This window comes from Megascapheus bottae, chromosome 13, assembly GCF_031878675.1.
Source record: "Megascapheus bottae isolate mThoBot1 chromosome 13, mThoBot2.hap1, whole genome shotgun sequence".
Taxonomy (NCBI): domain Eukaryota; kingdom Metazoa; phylum Chordata; class Mammalia; order Rodentia; family Geomyidae; genus Megascapheus; species Megascapheus bottae.
In genome coordinates, this window is record NC_143521.1 from 13,432,778 (window position 1) to 13,453,260 (window position 20,483).

Here is a 20,483-nt window from a genome sequence, read left to right on the forward strand (position 1 = left end):
ATATATAATAGATATTCATTATTACATGTTTGATTTATCACACATTCTACTAATGCAAAAGCAAGTTTCTCTTGGATAACACAGATTGTAATCTTTGTATTATGTGTTTTCTGTCACATCTCCCAAGGTAGGACTGCTTTACAGCAGCTATAGAACTAAGTTCTATTCATCTCATAAAATCAGACAGAAGAGAACAAGTTTTGAAGGTCCATGGGTGATACAATTTGTTGTGAGTGAAACAAGAGTTTATGCTAAAATGAAGAAAGCAAAAAAAGCAGGATTATCACAACTCTGTAGATGACAATTTGTTGAAAATCATTTTCCCCTGCAAGAAATGTCTTGAATATTATTTTTAAAAAATTTTGGCAACTTCTACAGATGTGATAGAAACGAAAAGACACAGTACATATATTACCACAATAGCCATGTATCAAATAGCCATACTTTATCCCTCATAAGTTGTTTCAGGATGATATCAAAAATCATATCATCAGGGTCAATTGCACAATGACTGTATAAATGTTAAGGTTTGAGGTGAAAGGTACTCACGCTCACTTTCCCATTACGATTGTCTTCCTCTCTTACTGCCAGGGCCTTCAGAAAATTGTCCCGCAAATCCTTTCCAGCACTTGTCAGTGCCCTATACAAAGAAAATCTTCAGTTATACTAAAATTTCTTACTAGCAAATGGGGTTAACAATCATGACTGTTTATCCCAAGTGACCATCTCCTTATAACATAGAAACTATATACACACAATCATTTTTCATGTGTGTGGGTCATGGGGCTTGAACTTGGCCTGGGTGTTGTCCCTGAGCTTTTCAGCTCAAGGTTACCACCCTACCCTTGTGCCAATATCCACTTCCCATTTTCTAGAGATTAATTGGAGATAAGAGTCTCAGGTCCTTTTGTGCCCGGGCTGGCGTTGAACCTTGATCCTCAGATCTCAGCCTCGTGAGTAGCTAGGATTATGGGCATGAGCCACTGCGCCCAGCTCACACAATCATTTTTGTCCACTAGATTTTTCAATTTAATTCCATAGCTGTATAGTTTTTGCAAATAATTAAAATTAGCTTATAAATAATATAAATATCTTTACCAATATTCTTCCCAGATACAATTAATTTCATTTAAATTGTCATTTTATTCTCTTTTTCTACACCGTGAAGAGTCAAAATATTTATGCCACTCACTTCCTACAAACATGTAAATTGTCTGTGATTTAAATATAATTACTTTATTTAAGAAATTGAAATTTTTGAAATAGCTAAGTCCATATTGATAGTAGACAGAACATCCTATTAGTAGAAGGAATGAAGGCAAGAATGCAGCTAGATTGTGATATCTTTATTAGATAAAAGGAAGCATTATGAGTTCAATGACTATGTGCACAATTCCAAAAGACTAGGACACACACACACACACACACACACACACACACACACACGCACACACCAATTTGTTTCTGTCTCTAGGAGACTGGGGAAGCCATTGATGTCCCTATCTGGAGGAAGTATATGTCAGTGGCTCTGCAACAAAAATGTCCATCAGAAATACAGAGATAGTCAGAGACCCAATCACATGTATAATTTTGGTTTTCTAGTTCCCATGTTTCAGAAGTAATTTTGATAGTATATGTTAACCTAGTGTTTAAATACATTAATGCAATTAAAATCACTGAGATATTTAAAAAGGGGGGAAATCAAGGTAAAAATGACTTTTTATAGAAATAACATTTAAATGAAAGAAATCCCTATAGCAACACTGGACCACATAATTAAAAGTGAGTTTTAAGAGAGATTTATAAAAGAATAATTATGTCTTCTATATGGAAATTTTCTATATACTTTATTATATAGCCACTGCATCACAGGAATTGTCTAAGGAAATAATGATAACTCCCCACCTTAGTTGCTTATAGTCTCAGAGAAAAGGCAGGCATATAAACATAAAGGCATACTATAACCTACTGTGTTCGGATACGGTCAACTCACACTTTTGTTGCTCAACTCCCACTTTCAAAATGTAAAAAATATTCCACTATTCAAAAAAGTCACAATATTACAAAGAGAAACAATTATTCTTAAACTGAAGATTAAAAAAATAAGACACATTTAGCCATTCATGGAGTGGGAGTATGAGAGGGTAGGGGGACGGGAAAGGTATCTATATCTGCAAAGGAATAAAAGATAAATAATTCAAGACAAGTTTTGGTAATGGCAAAATAGTCAAGGTAAATTCAGGAAGTAAGGGAGAAACCACATACTATTAGTGAAAGTTGCTATTTTTATAGACATCCTATTGCAGATATTTAGTAAGGCTACACAGCTAGCAGGCAGAAAACTTGAGAGCAAATCCAGGGAGTCCAGTCCTAAAACACTGGATGGTGTTTTCCTTCTGGGAATGCTGCTTAAGGAGCTTAGACCTTCTCTTCCAGAAGCTGTTAAACCCCAAGGACTTCATACAAGAAAACAAGATAGCTAAATTCACGCATTAAAATATATGTATATAAATGTATATATATATATATTTGACGCCTTTGAGGAACAGCCAATAGAGACCAATACTGAATGAATTGATTAGAGGATTATTTAAAGTTCAAAACTTAAACAAAAATTAGGAAGTTCTTATTGAATCTATAGTAGTGAGGGTAGAAATAAAAATGGGCATATTTGTTGACTGTGTTGGGTGAAGGTTTAAGCATTGATTAACACAGGTTTCATTAAGAATTGGCAGCTATGAATTTTCATGATCTAGAAATATATTTCTTTTTGTTGGTGAGTTTGCCTTAGCAGTAACAATAATCCAAACACCAAAATATACATGAAACACAACCACTAATTAACATCGACAAACAAAATCAGATATTTGAGAATGTTTCCTTACTTTTTCTTTTCCTCCAGCCTATACATTGCTATTATACTAAATCTCTAAACTGTAAAATTCATTTTGTCAATTGCTTACTCAGAAAACATGCTCTACTCCTTCAGTGTGCACAGGATAAATCTCTAATCCCTTCTATTTCCTGTTTGTGGTCTGTTCAGAAATTCTCTATGAGATGCCCCTCAGTAGATGAGTAGATCAATATATACTGTTTACATTTCACGACTGGAAAATCCTGAAGTATAAATCTAGTTTGTTTTTCTAGGTTCTTTATAGTTTCATTTATCAATACATATGAAGATAAAAATATATGTGCTAATACACATGAACATAATGAGGGACTTTTTCAAATAGAATTTTTTGATCCAGATGATATGCAAAGAAGAAATCAACTAGTTAAGTTTTTCAAGATTATTCTTTTGAATATTAATTTGACAGGTCAATCTACCTTTAATCTCAAAGGAGTTGTTTTTGCAAAATAGGTGGGGTAGGATGGAAAAACTGTGGTTTCAAGCCCCCTGTTGGGTCTTTCAAACTATTCTTGTGGTTTTTATTTTCTTTTAACTTGACTGAAACAATGTTCCTTAGGAGTTGAGTCAGTAGGGATTATGCTTTACAGAGATTTTGGTTTATGAACTTTTATAGTCTGTGTTGTAATTTCCATAGCTTTCCCAAGAGCTCATCAATTATATTCTAATAACTTTCAGAAATGAGGTAAAAAATATAAAGAAAAGGGGATCAAATGAGCATTGAGAGAAAAAATGGCACCTCTTCCCATATTCTTTTCTTTGTGAAAGTCTTTACAGGATCAAATGTTATAGTAAAGCTATCAACATCTCTGGGGAATATTTCCACTGTCAGAAATACACAAAAAGATGACAAGAAGTGCGCAAATATACACTAGACAGCTGCTGCTTTTTGTTTTCCATGTTAAAGAAAACCCAAGTGGGAGTCCCAAAATAACTGATGTCTTATATTAGTCAAATATTACTCACTTTACATGACAACTTTGCTTTCCTTTGAGGGAACAAAATGTGTTGATGTCTGTGTGAGAAACTGTCTCTGCATGTTTATTTTTCTGGCCAATTTTCTGTAGTTATTTCTTAAATATAATAGGTTAAATTTTCTGAAAAAATGTCACTGAGAAAGAAAATAAATTATATGTTATTTGTATTTTATTTTATTCCAAAGAAACATTAAAATATAGCTACTTTTATCCTCTTCTGGGAGGTAACTACATCTTTAATCCTGATTTAAAATGTACTTTCTGACCTTCTCATTCTGTTGATGCAGTGAAAGCCAATGAAAGCAAAGAAATCAGTGAGAATGACTTCTTGTTTGTTATTTGATACAATTGAATTCCAGAGGGGCAATTCTTCACCAAAGAAAAGCAATCACGGTGGAAGCCCATACTGCATTTCTTAATAACTACACAAAGGGAGATGTACTGTTTGCATCAGAATGAGTGATCTCTGAATGCTCAGAAAATAAGAGTATATTATGGAACTAGTCATAGCAGCACATGCCTGTAATCCGGAATTTGGAAGGATAAGACTTGAGAATGATAAATTTGAGGCCAGTTTAGTGACATACTAATAAATATGTGGTGAGGATTCACCACACAGGAAAACTGTGTCACACACGCACAAAAAGAAAAAAAAAGCATGTGTGGATGAGGAAGAAATTAGCTAAAAGAAGAGGGCTTTTACTAGGGACTTTGGAGAGAAAAATACTTGCAGAGAACTTAACAAAGCTTGTTGCATAATGTTATCTATATCACCTGTATGTTATTTTATTAATAAAAATTACAGTATTCCAATGTAAATCTGACTTCCAAGTAGCAAAGAGACAGGCACGGGGGGTTGGGGCAAGGAAGGAAGGAAGGTATTAGTATTAGGTGAAGATAGAACAGAGAAGAGAGACAACTTGGAAGCATCCAGGGCTACTAGATAGAGAAGTCATATGGGTTTCCTTTTAGCCAAGACTACAAGAGATCTGGTTCCTGGAATTATCTGCCTAAATACCCCCAGTACACTGGTCATGGAAGGGGAAGCAGGCTGTGGAAAGCATGTTCTGGCTTATGAACACATCATGGGTTTGGGGAATGAGCTAATGGGTTGCTGTGCCAAATATACTCTCCATGGTAGCAAGGTCCTGTCATCCATGTCAAATTCCAAAATACACATATGACATTCAGTGTTTAGGATATCTAAATATTGCCATCAGAAGCATGTGCTTACTGAAAAGTTTAAGATTTCATGTAGCTCTTTTTTAAAAATTTAATTTACAGCTGGGAACCATGTCTCATGCCTATAATCCTACCTACTCAGGAGGCTGAGATCTGAGGATAGCGGTTCAAAGCCAGCCCAGGCACTAAAGAACATGAGACTACTAGAAAACGGGAAGTGGTGCTGTGGCTCAAGGGGTATGGTGGTAACGTTGAGATGAAGAAATTAGGGTCAATGCCCTGGCCCAGAGTTCAAGCCTCACAACTAACAACAACAACAAAAAATAATTTTTTATTTGCATGGGTGATGTACAGATACAGTTATATAAATAAGGTAATGAGTACATTTCTTGCCTAGCATTGTCAGTCCCTCCCTCATTTTCTCCCACTTTCCCTCGTCCTCTCTGCTTAAGTTGTAAAGTTAATTTCCAACATAGTGTCTTATGAGTATTGCTGTTGCACTGGTTCGCACTTTAGCCTTTGTCTCACCATTTTGTTATTCCCCTTCCCTTCTCCAAATTGGATAAATGCATATGCAAGGCACAGGGTACCAAATATAAAAAAAAAAAAAACAACAACAAAAACAGTGACAACTGAGGATAAATCATAAACCAACAGGAAAAAAGAAAAGAAAAAATAACTTCATAGAACATTTAAAAAACAAAAACAACAAAAAAAAACCATCAAGCTTGTTTCCTTATCTTATTGCAACCTTTATGTAGGTCTTATAATAACCTATGGCATATCTTAGTTGGGATATATGGTCAAATGTCTGTGTTTTAAAGACCCTGAAGGTGGAAATTCTTTTTTTTTCTTTTATAACTAAAACACCTGGTAATCAACATACCAAGAACAAAGATTTATTTTGGATTTCAGCTTCAGAGCATTCAATCCATAACCAGCTGGCTGCATTTTTTTTTTGGCTTGTGGCAAGGTAGCCCAATGTGAATGAGAGAGCATAGTGGAGGAGACCTTTTGGTCTTCTTACCTTATGACATCCAGAAAGTAAAGGGTGACACAGGAACAGACTAGGTTTCCATTATTCTCTTCAAGGCCACAGCTCCATATCTTAATTTCTTTGTACTAAACATACCACCTCAAACTTTACCACCAACCAATAGTTCCACATGCTGGGTGCTGGATGGGGTGGAGCATTCAACACATAGGCCTTTCAGAGACATTTGTAATGCAAACCACAACAGATATAATATTAATAACATCTGCAGTTATGTTTATTTTTTTTGTTTTATTTTAATTTTTAAGATATTTCAAATTTTATCCAGTAATCACATAAAATATTTACTCAATTTTAAATTAAAACATGTAATTGAGGGGCTGGGAGTTTGGCCTAGTGGTAGCTTGCCTAGCATGCACCAAGACTCAGGTTCAATTCCTGGGTACCACATACACAGAAAAAAGCCAGAAATGGTGCTGAGGCTTAAGTGGTAGAGCTCTAGCCATGAGAAAGTTCAGGAACAGTGCTCAAGCCCTGAGCTCAAGCCCAGGATTGGCAAAAACAAAAACATGTAATTGAAAGAAGATAAAGAGAAGTCTGTTATGGTTTGTAACTTTCAGTGTTTCCATATGCTAATGGCTTCCTTGATAGCTTATAGAACTACTGGGGATTAAGGAACCTATAAGAAGTGGAGCCTAATGAAAGGAAGTTACATCACTGGAAACAGTCCCTTCAAATACACATTGGAACCCTGACCCTTCTTTTTCATTGTTTCCTAGCAAAGAGGGTGTGAGCAGCTTTGCTACTCCACACATTCCATGGGCTTTTTATTGCTATAAGCCCATCTTCATCCCCCAAACTGGGGCAACTGATCATGGACTGAAACCTCCAAAACAATGAGCCAAAGGCAACCTTTTTTCATTATAAGTTGTTTATCTCAAGCACTTTGTCATATCAACACAATACCAACCAATACAGCTAGCTTGCATGCTATTCCTTCTACATACATGCAATTATTTTAAAATAAGGATTCAGTTGATTTATTTATCTCCATTGTTCTTGTTGTGTTTAGTATCTCTGAACTAATCAGAAGCTACGCATTCAGATATCTAAGTGGTGTCATAGTATACATGTTTATCATAATCTTGCTTGTTCACATAGCACTTTATTCAGTGCATTGTGATCTAGTGATGAGACATTTCTCCACTTTCTCAGTTGCATAGTACTCCTGCATAGGACAAATATACTATCATTTAATTACTTAACTACTGATTGTTCTTATGGATTATTTTCCCATATTTCCTGTGACAAATATTGCTTCTGTGTTTAGTTTTATGTTTTTATAAGTAGTGATCAGGCGATGTCCCTCCTGCCATGAGGAGTAATCATTCTCCTCTGCAACCGTGAATCTGACTATAATGAACAAGAAACAACAGGGTAGAAAGTACCATACTATTGTAAAGACAATATAAGAAAAGCAACTATGAGAAGCCCATCATTAAAGAAATACCCTGGCAAATGAGCTCAGACAGTCAGATAGACAGACAGACTCACCCAAAAATTTTTTTTAAATAATGCAAAAGAGACAGGAAGGCAGAGAGAGGAATAGAAAGAGACTAGAAGAGAGAGAGAGAGAGAGAGAGAGAGAGAGAGAGAGAGAGAGAGAGAGAGAGAGAGAGAGAGAGAGAGAGAGAGAGAGAGAGAGAGAGAGGAGAGCAGACAAGTGAGAATAGTAAAATCCTAAACATGTGATTGACAAAGTCGATATGTAAGTGGACTTCCAGCTTAGTTGAATAAGACCAACTCACAGGCAGGCTCTTTCTGAAAACTTGACCCACGGGGAAGAACAAAATGAAACAGGCATTTAAAGACATAATGCCAAGCTGTAATCCTAGGTACTCTGGAGGCTGAGATCTGAGGATCAAGGTTGAAAGCCAGCCTGGCACAAAAGGACCTACGATTCTTATCTCCAATTAACCCCCAGAAAATGGGAAGTGGGGTTTGGCTCAAGGGAAGGGCAGTAGCCTTGAGCTGAAGAGCTAAGGGACAACGTTCAGGCCCAGGGGTAGGATGGTAGCCTTGAGCTGTAGAGATCATGAACAGTGCCCAGGCCGAGTTAAAGCCCCATGACCCACAAGAAAAAAAAAAGACATAATGCATATTACCTAATGTGTAATTTGTTCAAATATTTATTTGTAGGTGTGTAATAGAATGAATTTTCAATAAAAAATAAACCTTTTCCTTTCTGCTTTTCTTGTTTTTCCTTTTATGGCCATTTTTTTCTCTTTTTTTGCTTAGCTTATTTTCCTTTTCTAAACCATGTTGTTCATTGATGGTTCAAATAAATTGTTTTCATATGTAAGAAACAAAAATGGAAACTAAACCTAATTTTAATAAATGTGGCTATCATTTGTATCTAGTGATTCACATATACATTAAATCCTTGCAAAGCCAACTTTCATGTTAGCAAAATATTTCCCTTTTTCCATAATCCTTTTCCTTTCTGCAGCTTCCCTGGTAATATTCTGAGCCATGCAAATACTTAGGAGACATACTAGAACACTTTAAAGTTCAGATAATAAAATAAACCACTGGTTTCCAATAAAGAGCATTAAGGTCCATACCATTCTGGTTGACAATTTCACCTGGTTGGCTCAGGGTTAAGATACAGTTACATCTGTGCCAAGAAAACATTTATCAGGTCAATGCCTGGGAAAGGATATGTTTTGTTTTCATTCCCATTTGAAGGCATTTGTTACATCAGTAAAAGCAGCTCTATTTACATTTTCCCAATTATACAAGCAATCATACATGGTTTCTCATTCACACAGCCCCATATTTCCCATTTAGGCTAGTGATATTTAATAATCTTTATTAATTCAGACTTCAGGCAACACTTATTTGTTGTGCTATCTTAATAAAGAAAACAATCTAAATTCTAACAACTATATCTATCTTAAGTAACTCAATGCTTTCAGTTACTTCAAAAATATTAGCGGGAATACAACATAATAGTTAACACAAAAATTAAAATGCTAATCAGATGAAGAAATATTTTTAATATTTGAAGAATTGCACATGTAAATTACCAAATATAAAAATAAACATAAATCTGAAAAAAAAATCTTGCTATTTTTGTACCTGTTTATACTACCTGCACTATGGCTCTACTCCTTGTACTACTAGGACTTTTGGCACTACAACTTGGTACTATTTACTAGAGTAAATAACTATAAAGTACTGAATGAAGGAAATGTGTAAATTAGAAGTAAGAATAGACAAATAATCAAAATAAATATCTTACACATGTATGTTCTGTTTGCATTATGTATTTTAGATTTCATCTATGGAGTTTTGGGAAATATACTATCTTTTACAAAAATAATTGGATTTAGGAAGTCATTTTTTCTAAGCTAGGCTGTTCATCATTTTGACAGTATTGGCATGTTGTTAGTTGAAAAACCTATTATAAAAATTTGATTGCAACTTGCATAATCTAATGTATGAGAAATGCCTTCTTAATGCAAAATATTTATTGTTTAATAAAATAGACAAGTAATTGTAAAAAGTGTACTTTCTATATGATATTTGAAACTCCAGAGTACAAGATTTTTGCAAAATATTATTGTTGCTCGTGTACTTCAGTTGAACAGTTTCCATGCTTATCAGGTTTTTGGCTTACACTAACACTCACACCTGACTAAATATTGGCAGAAATGTTTAACAGTTCACAGATCTACCAGCAGCATGGCCCATGACACTTAGCCAGCATTAGCAATATAGTTTTTAAAATATTTTTATCAGCTTTCTCTAAGTTTGTAAAACCCGCTGCTTCCAGAAAAGGGGATTAACGGAAACTGGGAAGATTTCCTGTGTGTTTATACATGCTTTGGGATATGTGAGGAGGTAATTTCTTTCTTTTGTATTTTCATATTTTGTACATTGTGTGTCTGGAAATATGGTGTGTGTTTCGCTATACCTTTGCAGATTTATAGAGTACTTTTTACATAATTATTCCTGAGTCATGAGAAGTTAGAAAAATGTAAATATTAAGATTTAAAAATATAGAAGATGACAGGAAGAAAGGTAAAGGCACACAGAGTCAAACTCTAAAATCATTTTCCAAGTGGGTAATTAATACAAAGAAATAGAATCTTTTATTTTCTGATACCAGGGATTTAATGCAAGACCTTGCATTTGCATGGCTATTTGCTCAGTTAACACTAGCACTTACACCATAGCACTAATAGAAGGCTTTTTTTTTTTTTTGCAAATTAATTAGACTTTTCTGTCCTGACTGGCTTCAAACTTCATCTATGTCACTTCCTCATGAGGTGTTAGATTTACAGGCCTGAGCCACCACAGGAACCTCATCTATAGAATCATTTAAAAAAAAAATGTTGTAAAGCTGATGTACAGAGGTGTTGCAGTTACATAAATAAGGTAATGAATAAATTTCTTTTTGAGCAGTGTTATCCCCTCTCATATTAACTCCAACTTTCCCTCCCCTGCAACAACCCTCCCTCTCAAATTGTAAAGTTCATTTCCAACACAGTATGTACTATCACTGTTACATTAGTTCACTCTTTGTCCCACTATTTCTGTCATTCTCTTTCCCTTCACCATATCAAATAAACACATATAAAACAAAGGTTACCAAAATCAATAACAAATGGTGGCTGGGAATAAACCAGAGAAGAAAAAAAAAAGGCAAAAGAAATAACTGCAGGGAAAATGACAGCAGTTCACTGTGAGTCTTTCTGAGCTCTCACCAAGATACCAATTCTAGCACCGTAGGAAAAAGTTCATACCCAAAGATCCATCCAAAGTAAGCTTTAGCACCAGAGATCTGAGTCAAGAGGAGAAAGGCAGAACACCAGTGAAAGAAGACAGCGTGGAACAGCACCAGCCCCTCGGAGTCTCCGCAGAGAGAAGGCCTCCCTCCTGAACCTGAGAAGACAGCGCATCTCGCCATGCAGACCTGCAGGCTCCAGACAGAGCCACACAGTGCCTGCGAGAGCCCACAGCCATCACCCGGCCGTGCACAGGACTGGAGAATCCAGCAAACTGTGAGTATCTCCTTGGAGAATTTTCCACTTCTGCTCCGGGAACGGCATTGGGAAGGAATCCCCTCCCCCACCAGCCAAGAGCAGCTCCATCTTGACTGCTGGCAAAGACACTGCCAAACCAACTAGAGCCTGAGAAGTGGTTCTGGGAGCGCCAGCATTCAAAAGGGCAAAGGATTTCACAGAGGCAGCTTGACTGGACTCCCGCCCCCAGCATTACCAGAAGTTCCTCCCCCTGCTCAGGGCCTTAATCCAGGTAAACAAAGCCACTAGTGACTCCACCAGTTTCTTTTTTTTCTACCAAATCAAGTAAACTGATCAGAAAAACCACAAAGTCAAATTGCAAGAGAAAAAGACTTTTTGAAGGGTTTGGATTCCAAATTTAGTGGAGACACAAGTTTCCTATCCTTTCCCCCATTTCCCTCCCCCCAAAAAACCCCAAAACTGAAAAATTCCTTTTTTTTCCCTTTTTCTTTTCCATTTGTTCTACCTTTTTTATTTGCATTTTATGCATTCTTTTTTTTTGCCATTTTACCTCGACCTTTTTTTTTAATGTTATGATTCTCCCCCCCTCCCTTTCCTTCTGTCATTGTGGTCATTCCTAGAAACATAGTGACAGCACTGGGTACAGACTGGATACAAATGGTATTTATATCGATACAGTCACATGCTCTTTAATCTGCTGGTTCTTAACCCTAGTATTTCTTGTCTAAGAACTCACAATTGTGTGGGATCTCCCTCTACCTTTTTTTGTTGTTTTTCTTTCTTTTTGGCTTTATTTGCTTTTTTTGTTTATTTTTACTTTTTTAAAGCTTTATCATTGAACTCTCCTATATATACCTTCCTCTTTATATATTCTTCTAATTACGCTTCTTATTTTCATAAGATTTATCTTATTTTTTTTCTAAATTTAGTAATCAACTATTTTACCTTTCTATTCCCGTAGGTCAGTTATTCTTCTTCTATCCCTTCTCTTCATTACTATATTAATTTTAGACTCCTACATTGCTTTTTTCTTACCTCCCCTCTTGTCTTTCATACTATTTTTCTATCTCTGTCCTCTGCTCATCCTTCAACTTTTTATAATGCATGGATCTACAGTTGATGGTTGTTAAACAATACTGTATATCTAGGTGGTCAGTAATACTGTAGGTCCAGAGGGACTTAAATACAATAGAGATTGGATTGAGGGGTTGACTTTTTGTTCATAAAACATAGAGAGAGTGATAATATCAATCTAAAATTGTGAATATCTATTATCTGGCCAGCTAAAGAGCTCTAAGCTGGTTATATCTTAAAAATTATAATCTTGTGCAGTATCGATCTTGCTCCCATTTTCAAATGGGCAGAACAAGAAACTCAAGAAAAATGGCAAATCAAGGAATAGCATCTCCCACCCAATATAAGCAGGCAATGGAGCACTCAATGGCAAAACTAGAGGAGAGTCCTATAAATGCTATATAAATGCGATTGATAAACATGATTAATGAAAAGTTTGAAAACATACAGAAAGAGATACGTGAGGAAGCCATATCTAAATGAGATGAAACCATAAACAAGGTGATACATGAACAAGAGGAAGTCATACAGGAGGTCATAAGAAAAAACTTACAGAGAAAAGTGGATGAATTCATAGAATCCACAAACAAAAAGCTGACTGAATTCCAACAAATGTACAATGAGAATAAACCTGCTGAGCTAGCCAATCAAATTGAAATCAAGGAGTTAAAGTAGTCCATAGATGACCTAAAACAAGAGGTGCAAGGCATCAAAAAATGAGCAATTAGAAGGAAGGGAGATGAAGAATAAGGTAGAAAGCTTTGATAGCAGGTTAGACAATGCAAAAGAGAAAGAACAGAAAATGAATCAAACCAAATCTAGGAAATATGAGAAAATGCTTCAGGAGATCCAAGATACAATTAAGAAGCCTAATTAAAGGCTAATTGGTATTGAGGAGGGCCTGGAGAAAGAGGTCAATGGTATTAGAAATATACTTCAGGGAATCATCTCAGAGAACTTCTCAAATATCCAGAAGGGCAGGCCCATCCAAATACAAGAAGCTTTTAGAACCCCAAACGGACCTGACCAGAAAAGAACATCCCACCGCCACATTATAATCTGTACAAGATCAATAGAGACCAAAGAAAGGATACTAAAAGCAGCCAGGGAGAAGAAAAATATCACCCACAAAGGAAAACCAATCAGAATGACCACTGATTTCTCAGTGGAAACCATGCAATCAAGAACAGATTAGAAGGATATATAAGGATATATGTAATGCCCTTCATGCAAGTAACCACCAACCAAGAATACTGAACTGAGCTAAATTCTCATTCATGACTGATGGAAAAATAACAACCTTCCATTTCAAGGAAAAGTTGCAACCAAACCAGAATTACAAAAAATTATCAAAGATATTCTATACCCAACCAAACCAGCATTACAAAAAATTATCAAAGATGTTCTATACATTGAAAATCAACACAAACGTCATACTGACAAAGAAATAGCACCATCTAAAAATCATACCAGTTCAGTACAACAACTGTGAAGCCAGAGGCCCTAATGAAAGCTTTTAAAAAAGGCAGGAATTAGTAAATATTTTTCAATCTGAACTCTCAATATCAAAGGACTTAACTCTCAAATTAAACGGCATAGACTCTCTGCCTGGATCAAAAAGCAAGATCCATCGTTCTGCTGCCTTCAAGAGACATATCTTACCCAAACATTTTTTGACAGTGAGAGGTTAGAATACAGTTTATCAAACTAAGGCCTCCATAAACAGGCTGAAGTTGCCATCCTCATAAAAGATAAAATAGAATTCAAACTAAAATTAGTGAGAAAAGACAAAGAAGTTTATTAAATACTAATAAAGGGATCTCTCCTCTGGGAGGACATACCATCATAAATATTTACACACCTAATTCCAGAGCACCGAACTTCATCAAGCAAAGTTTACTTTCACTAAAACCACACATAGATCAAAACACAGTGATTGTTGGTGACTTTAACATACCACTCTCACCTATGAACAGAAAAACCAGGCAAAAACTCAACAGGGAAACCTCAGAATTAAACAAGTGTATAGACCAACTAGATCTAACAGACATCTGCAGATTATTTCACATAGCAACATCACAATATATATTTTTTCAGCAACACAAGGAACATTTTACAAAATAGAAAACATTTTAGGCACAAAACAAATCTGTCCAGATTTAGAAACACTGAAATTATTCCCCGCATTCCCTCTGACCACAAGGGCATCAAATTGGAACTGGATACCAATCTCCACCAACAAAAACCCTGTAACTCATGGAGACTGTTGAATCATCAATTGGTCATTGAGGAGATCAGAACAGAAATTCAACAATTTATGAAATTTAACAAAAAGGAGCACAAAAATATCAGCACCTTTGGGACACGGCAAAGGCAGTAAGTACATAGGGGAAAATTTATAACTCTGAGTGCTTACATTAACAAATTGGAAAAATCACAAACCAACAATTTAATGTCGCACCTTAACCTCTTGGAAAAAGGGCAACAAACCAACCCTAATCCAAGTCGAAGGAAGCAAATTATTAAAATCAAAGCAGAATTAAATGAATTGGTGTGCAAAAAAAAACTATAAAAAGAATCAACAAAACAAAGAGTTGGTTCTTTGAAAAAATTAATAAAATTGACAGACCCTTAGCAAATATTACCAAAAAAGAAGGGAGCATATCGAAATAAACAAAATCACTGACAAAAATGGTAATATCAAGATAGAAATTACCAAGATCCAGAGCATCATAAGGAATACTTTTCAAACCATTATGCCAACAAATTTGAGAATCTAGAAGAAATATATGAATTTCTAGCCAATATTAACATACCCACACTGAACCAAGAAGACCTAATCCAATTAAACCGACCTATTTCAAGCACTGAAATAGAAATGGCAATAAGAGACCTTCCATCCAAGAAAAGCCCCAGGCCATATGGATTCACACCTGACTTCTATAAGGTCTTCAAAGCAGAGCTCACACCAATACTCCTCAAGCTCTTCAACAAAATTGAAAAGGAAGGCTCTATGCCAAACTCATTCTATGAAGCCACTATAACTCTCACCCCAAACCCAGAAAGATTCATCAAAGAAAGAGAACTATAATTCCATTTCTTTGATGAATATTGATGCAAAATTTCTCAACAAAATACTGGCCAACTGTCTTCAGCATCACATCAAAAAACTTGTACACTATGATCATCACTATGATTCATCACAGGGAGGCAAAGCTGGTTAAACATACAAAAATCAATATAATTCAACACATCAACAGGAGCAAGAGCAAGAATCACATGATTGTCTCAATAGATGCAGAAAAGGCATTTGACAAGATCCAACACCCCTTTATGTTAAAAGCTCTGGAGAAACTAGGAATTTATGGAATATTCCTCAGCATAATAAAGGCTGTGTATGACAAACACAGCTAGCATTATACATAATGGTGAAAAGCTAAAGCCATTCCCTCTAGAATCAGCAATGACACAAGGATGCCCACTCTCTCCACTACTCTTTAAAATAGTATGAGAATTCCTAGCCACAGCAATAAAGCAAGAAGCAAGCATAAAGGGGATTCAAATAGGGAAAGAGGAAGTGAAACTTTCCCTCTTTGCAGATGACATGATTCTGTATTTAAAGAACCCTATAGACTCCACTCCCAAGCTCCTTAAGCGGATTCAAAACTTTGTCAAGGTAGCGGGGTATACAACTAACCCTCAAAAATCAAACGCCTTCCCCTATGCCAACAATGAGAGGAACAAGGCAACAATCAGGAAAGCAAGTCATTTTCCAATACAGCTTCAAAGAAAATTATGTACCTAGCAATTAACTAAAAATGTAAAGGACATTTTTTATGAAATCTTTAAAACCCTGAAAAAGGAAATTAAAGCAGAACTGAGGAAATGGAAAAACCTCCCATGCTCCTTGACTGGAAGAATTAACATCGTGAAAATTGCAATCTTGCCAAGGGCTATCTACAAATTCAACGCAATACCAATCAATATCCCAATGTCATTCTTTAAAGAAATAGAAGAGGCAATCCAAAATTTCATATGGAATAATAAAAGACCCTGAATAGCAAAAACAATTCTTAGCAGAAAGAACAGTGCAGGAGGAATTTCAATACCAAACTTTAGACTCCATTACAGAGCTCTAGTGACCAAAACAGCATGATACTGGCACAAGAACAGGCCTGAAGACCAATGGAATAGAACTGAGGACCCAGATATTAAACCACAGACCTATGGCCACATAATCTTTGACAAGGGAGCCAAAAAATAGAATGGAAGAAAGACTACCTCTTCAACAAGTGGTGCTGGCAAAATTGGTTAAGCACTTGCAGAAAACTAAAGTTGTATCCTTCTTTGTCACCCTGCACCAGATTAACTCCAAATGGATCAAAGACCTCGAGGTAAAAGCAGGTACACTGAAAACCTTACAAGGAGGAATAGGAGATACACTAGGTCTCCGTGGTAGAAGTTGACCCTTTCTTATTAATGTCCCAGAAACACAACAAATCAGAGAAAGTCTGGATAAGTGGGACTGCATTAAACTGCAGAGCTTCTGTATGGCAAAGGAAAAAGCTAGCAAATTAACTAGAAAGCCTACAGAATGGAAGATCTTCACTAACCATACAACAGACAAAATATATCAACAGCTCAAAAATTTGAATCACTCCAAAACTAATCTCCAAAGAAACAACCATTCCATTAAAAAATGGCCCAAAGACTTAAAGAGAGTCTTCTCTAAAGAAGAAATAAAAATGGCCTATACACACATGAAGAAATGCTCGACATCTCTGGCCATAAAAGAAACGCAAAACAAAACAACTCTTAAGATTCCACCTCCCTCCAGTTAGAATGGCCAGCATCAAGAAATCTAATAACAACAGATGCTGGAGAGGATGTGGCCAGGAGGGATCACTACTACACTGTTGGTGGGAGTGCAAACTCATTCAACCACTATGGAAAGCAGTATGGCAGTTCCTCAAAAGACTAAACATAGAGCTCCCCTATGACCCAGCAATTCCACCACTTGGGATTTACCCAATCGTCCAGAAACAAGGGCATACTAAATCCACTAGCACAACGATGTTCATTGCAGCACTATTTACCATAGCAAAGATATGGAACCAACCTAGATGTCCCTCAGTTGATGAGTGGATCAACAAGATGTGGTATTTGTACACAATGGAATTCTATGCTGCTGTCAGAAAGAATGACATCGTCCCATTTGTAAGGAAATGGAAAGACTTAGAAAAAAAAATTATATTAAGTGAAGTAAGCCAGACTCAAAGGAACTTAGGTTCAATGTTTCCCTCATTTGTCCTAAACAGTAGAAACGTTGAGCTCTCTTAGCAGAGATTTATAATAGAACAAAAAGTAGATTCATAAAGTCTTATAAAATGATGCTAAATGAAAGGACTTCCAGGATATAGAAATAAAAGCCATTTAAGAGTGATTGTTGTCATTAATGTTCTGTGTTATCTCTTATCTCTTTTGCTGTCCCTGGTTATCTCATATTGTTACAGTATCTCACTTTGTTACCTGATATATCAGATATACTTGTATTTGGTTATTTGAAATCGGATAGGGAAGGGAGGAAAACAAGAAGAGGGGTGGGGGTGGGAGGGAGGGAAATGGGGACCAAGACATGAGAAAGGGTATCAATGTATGTGAAGTAATGTCCCGTCTATCTGTGAAAATAATGTAACCCTTTATTAATTACAATAAAAATATATTAAAAATGAAATAACTGCAAATAGTACACTGAACAAAAATGAAAGAAAAAGAAACACACACACACACACACACACACACACACACACACACACCATACCTCTTGTTTCCATATTGTGGGGATCATTTTTATTTCAATTAGCATCATTTTATATGGCCATACCTACATAGCTATTAAGCTATTGTGTTCCTCTGTGAGGCTATCCTTGGAATATACTAGTGATTGCAAATGAGGGAAACCATGGAGCCTATGTTTCTTTGTGTCTGGCTTACTTCAGTTATTATGAGTTTTTCCAAGTTTTTCCCTTTCCTTATAAATGGGGCAATGCCATTCTTCCTGATGGAAACACAGAATTTTCTCGATCTATTCATCTACTGAAGGGCATCTAGTTTGATTCTAATTTTTAAGCCAGAGATAATCCTACCTAATCAAAGTTGACACAATTTCTCAAAATATATAATCTACCATTATCATATTCATATCTAGCATATTCAGAGCTGTATTTAACTGCAGTAGAGACAAGGGTTGGATGTGGTGAATCAATGGACTCGGTCCAATTGTGAATGAAAACCTGTACATGACAATCAACTAATGTAAATTTTGATATTGTTAGAGCCTCGTGCTTGTGCTTTATTGTGAGGTTTTCCCATTTCACTTATGAATACAATCTTGATCCATTCCCTTATTTGTCAATGGCAACAATTCACTAGTAGCCTAGAATTATGGAAACAAGAAAACAAGGAATTTATATCAAATTATGTTAAGCTTACCATGAATTACAATTAAGTCCTTGTATTTTGCTTTATGCCCTTACAATATTTATTTTTTTATGAAATTTTATATTAACCTAAGTCTAGTAAAAGCAAAAATCTTACCTATATCTCTATATCTGTTTAACAGGAGAATCTTGAAATACTTGAAAATAGCTATTAGGTTATGTCCACACTTCTTTTTATTTATTTATTTATTTATTTGGTCATGGGGTTTGAAGTTGGCCTGGGCACTGACCCTGAGCTCTTCAGCTCAAGGCCCTACCACTTGAGCCATAGCACCACTTCCCATTTTCTAGTGGCTAATTGGAAATAAGAGTCTCACGGGCTTTGGTGCCCAGGCTGGCTTTGAACCATGATCCTCAGATCTCAGCCTCCGGAGTAATTAGGCATGAGCCACCAGTGCCTGGACTGACTGCCCTTACTTCTTTAAGGCTACATGTATATCAGGAGTTCCTTGGCAAGAAGGTCATGCATTTGCAAGTGTCCTTTCCTTTCCTCTCTCCTTGACTTTCTGCTATGAAGCCTTGACTTAGAATACTAGAAACTGTAATATTTGATTACTTTTCTATTAGTCCTGCCTAGGTTTTGGTACTACCATAAAATATATGACCTGCTATTAGACTAAATTCTTAATTCAATATTTGTTTTAGGAAGATACAAGATCTAAATGTAGGTGATCAAGATCCATGGCCATGTACCATGGAGAAGAAGAAGAACAACAGAAGAGACAAGTCTCAGAGGAGGAAGAGCCCTAAGCATATAATAGTCCTGCCCATTGTACCACTAGACCACCCTTCCTTCTCACTGAAAGTGCTTTGGGCCCTAGAGCCTTCATTCTACATGGAGCTTGGAGATGGTTACTTCCTCCCTTGCCCTGAGATTGCTAATCCTTGAATAAAGCTGATTTTTCCTACCACTATAAGCAGCCCAGAGTTTACACTAACACTTTAATAGCTTCATAGCTCTAGAGCGCTCATTAGCTTGACAGTGCTCCTCTGAATGTATTCCAGCAAGTAAGTTTTTCTTGCAAACTATTTCTCATAATTTTAGGTACAAGCAACCAGATGATCAGTTGTGTTCTATACTTTTAAGCATTTACCACATGCCCTAAAATTTTAATTAATTGCTCAAGATATTTGTAAGGATCAGTCACACTCAATTAAAGCACATGGCTAGATCAATTACTCCCAAGGTATTAAATTTATCCAAGGCAGTTAGGTTGTTAAGGATTATTTTGCTGACATTCAAAGTTCTTGTGGTAAACCAAAAAATGTTAATATTAAAATAAAAGCTGTTCCTTTTCATGTACAGAATAGTTTTGCAAATTGGGAGGTATATGCTCCAAAAGAAAATAAACAGGCTTCCAAGAGAATTAACTAGATTGTTTAAGAGAATAAGTGGAAAATGGGGTGAAGTGAAATAAAATTTTAATTTTCTGTTTGTTTCACAAGCTGTCCCAATAGATATTGATTGTGCTCAGGTCTGTTCATAGAAGAAGCTATATACACATCTAGCTGCTAGCACCAATTTGGAATAGTCTGACAGATAACAGAAATCCAGCCATTGGAAACTAGTCTTGCAAGTAGCTTCTTTCTGAACAGCACTATTTCATGATTGAAGGTCTTGGGTCTACATGTTAACTATAGATGATCAAATGCAATCTCTTTATTTTCATCCTCCTGTAACTTTATTATTTTAATTGTTAATTATGTTTAAGTAGTTATAGAAAGGAGGTGCCATTTCACAAAGCAGTTTATCAATATAATTCGACTCTCTTTAATTAAGCTGCATCCATCTTA

At 36.0% G+C, this 20,483-nt stretch overlaps 1 protein-coding gene and 1 long non-coding RNA gene across 2 annotated transcripts in view; one reads left to right on the top strand and one right to left on the bottom strand.

Annotated features, from left to right (window-relative positions):
- Cfap299 (cilia and flagella associated protein 299) overlaps window positions 1-20,483 on the bottom strand; it is a 488,707-nt gene that overhangs the window by 327,666 nt on the left and 140,558 nt on the right. Inside the window, exon 3 of the mRNA XM_090344002.1 lies at window positions 550-640. Within this exon, the coding sequence (XP_090200128.1) occupies window positions 550-640 (91 nt within the window). The remainder of the gene's footprint in view (window positions 1-549; window positions 641-20,483) is intronic.
- Window positions 11,242-19,589, top strand: LOC150055540 (uncharacterized). The gene is made up of 3 exons (XR_016537443.1): window positions 11,242-11,386; window positions 18,812-18,844; window positions 19,335-19,589. It is a non-coding gene; the product is annotated as an uncharacterized LOC150055540 (long non-coding RNA).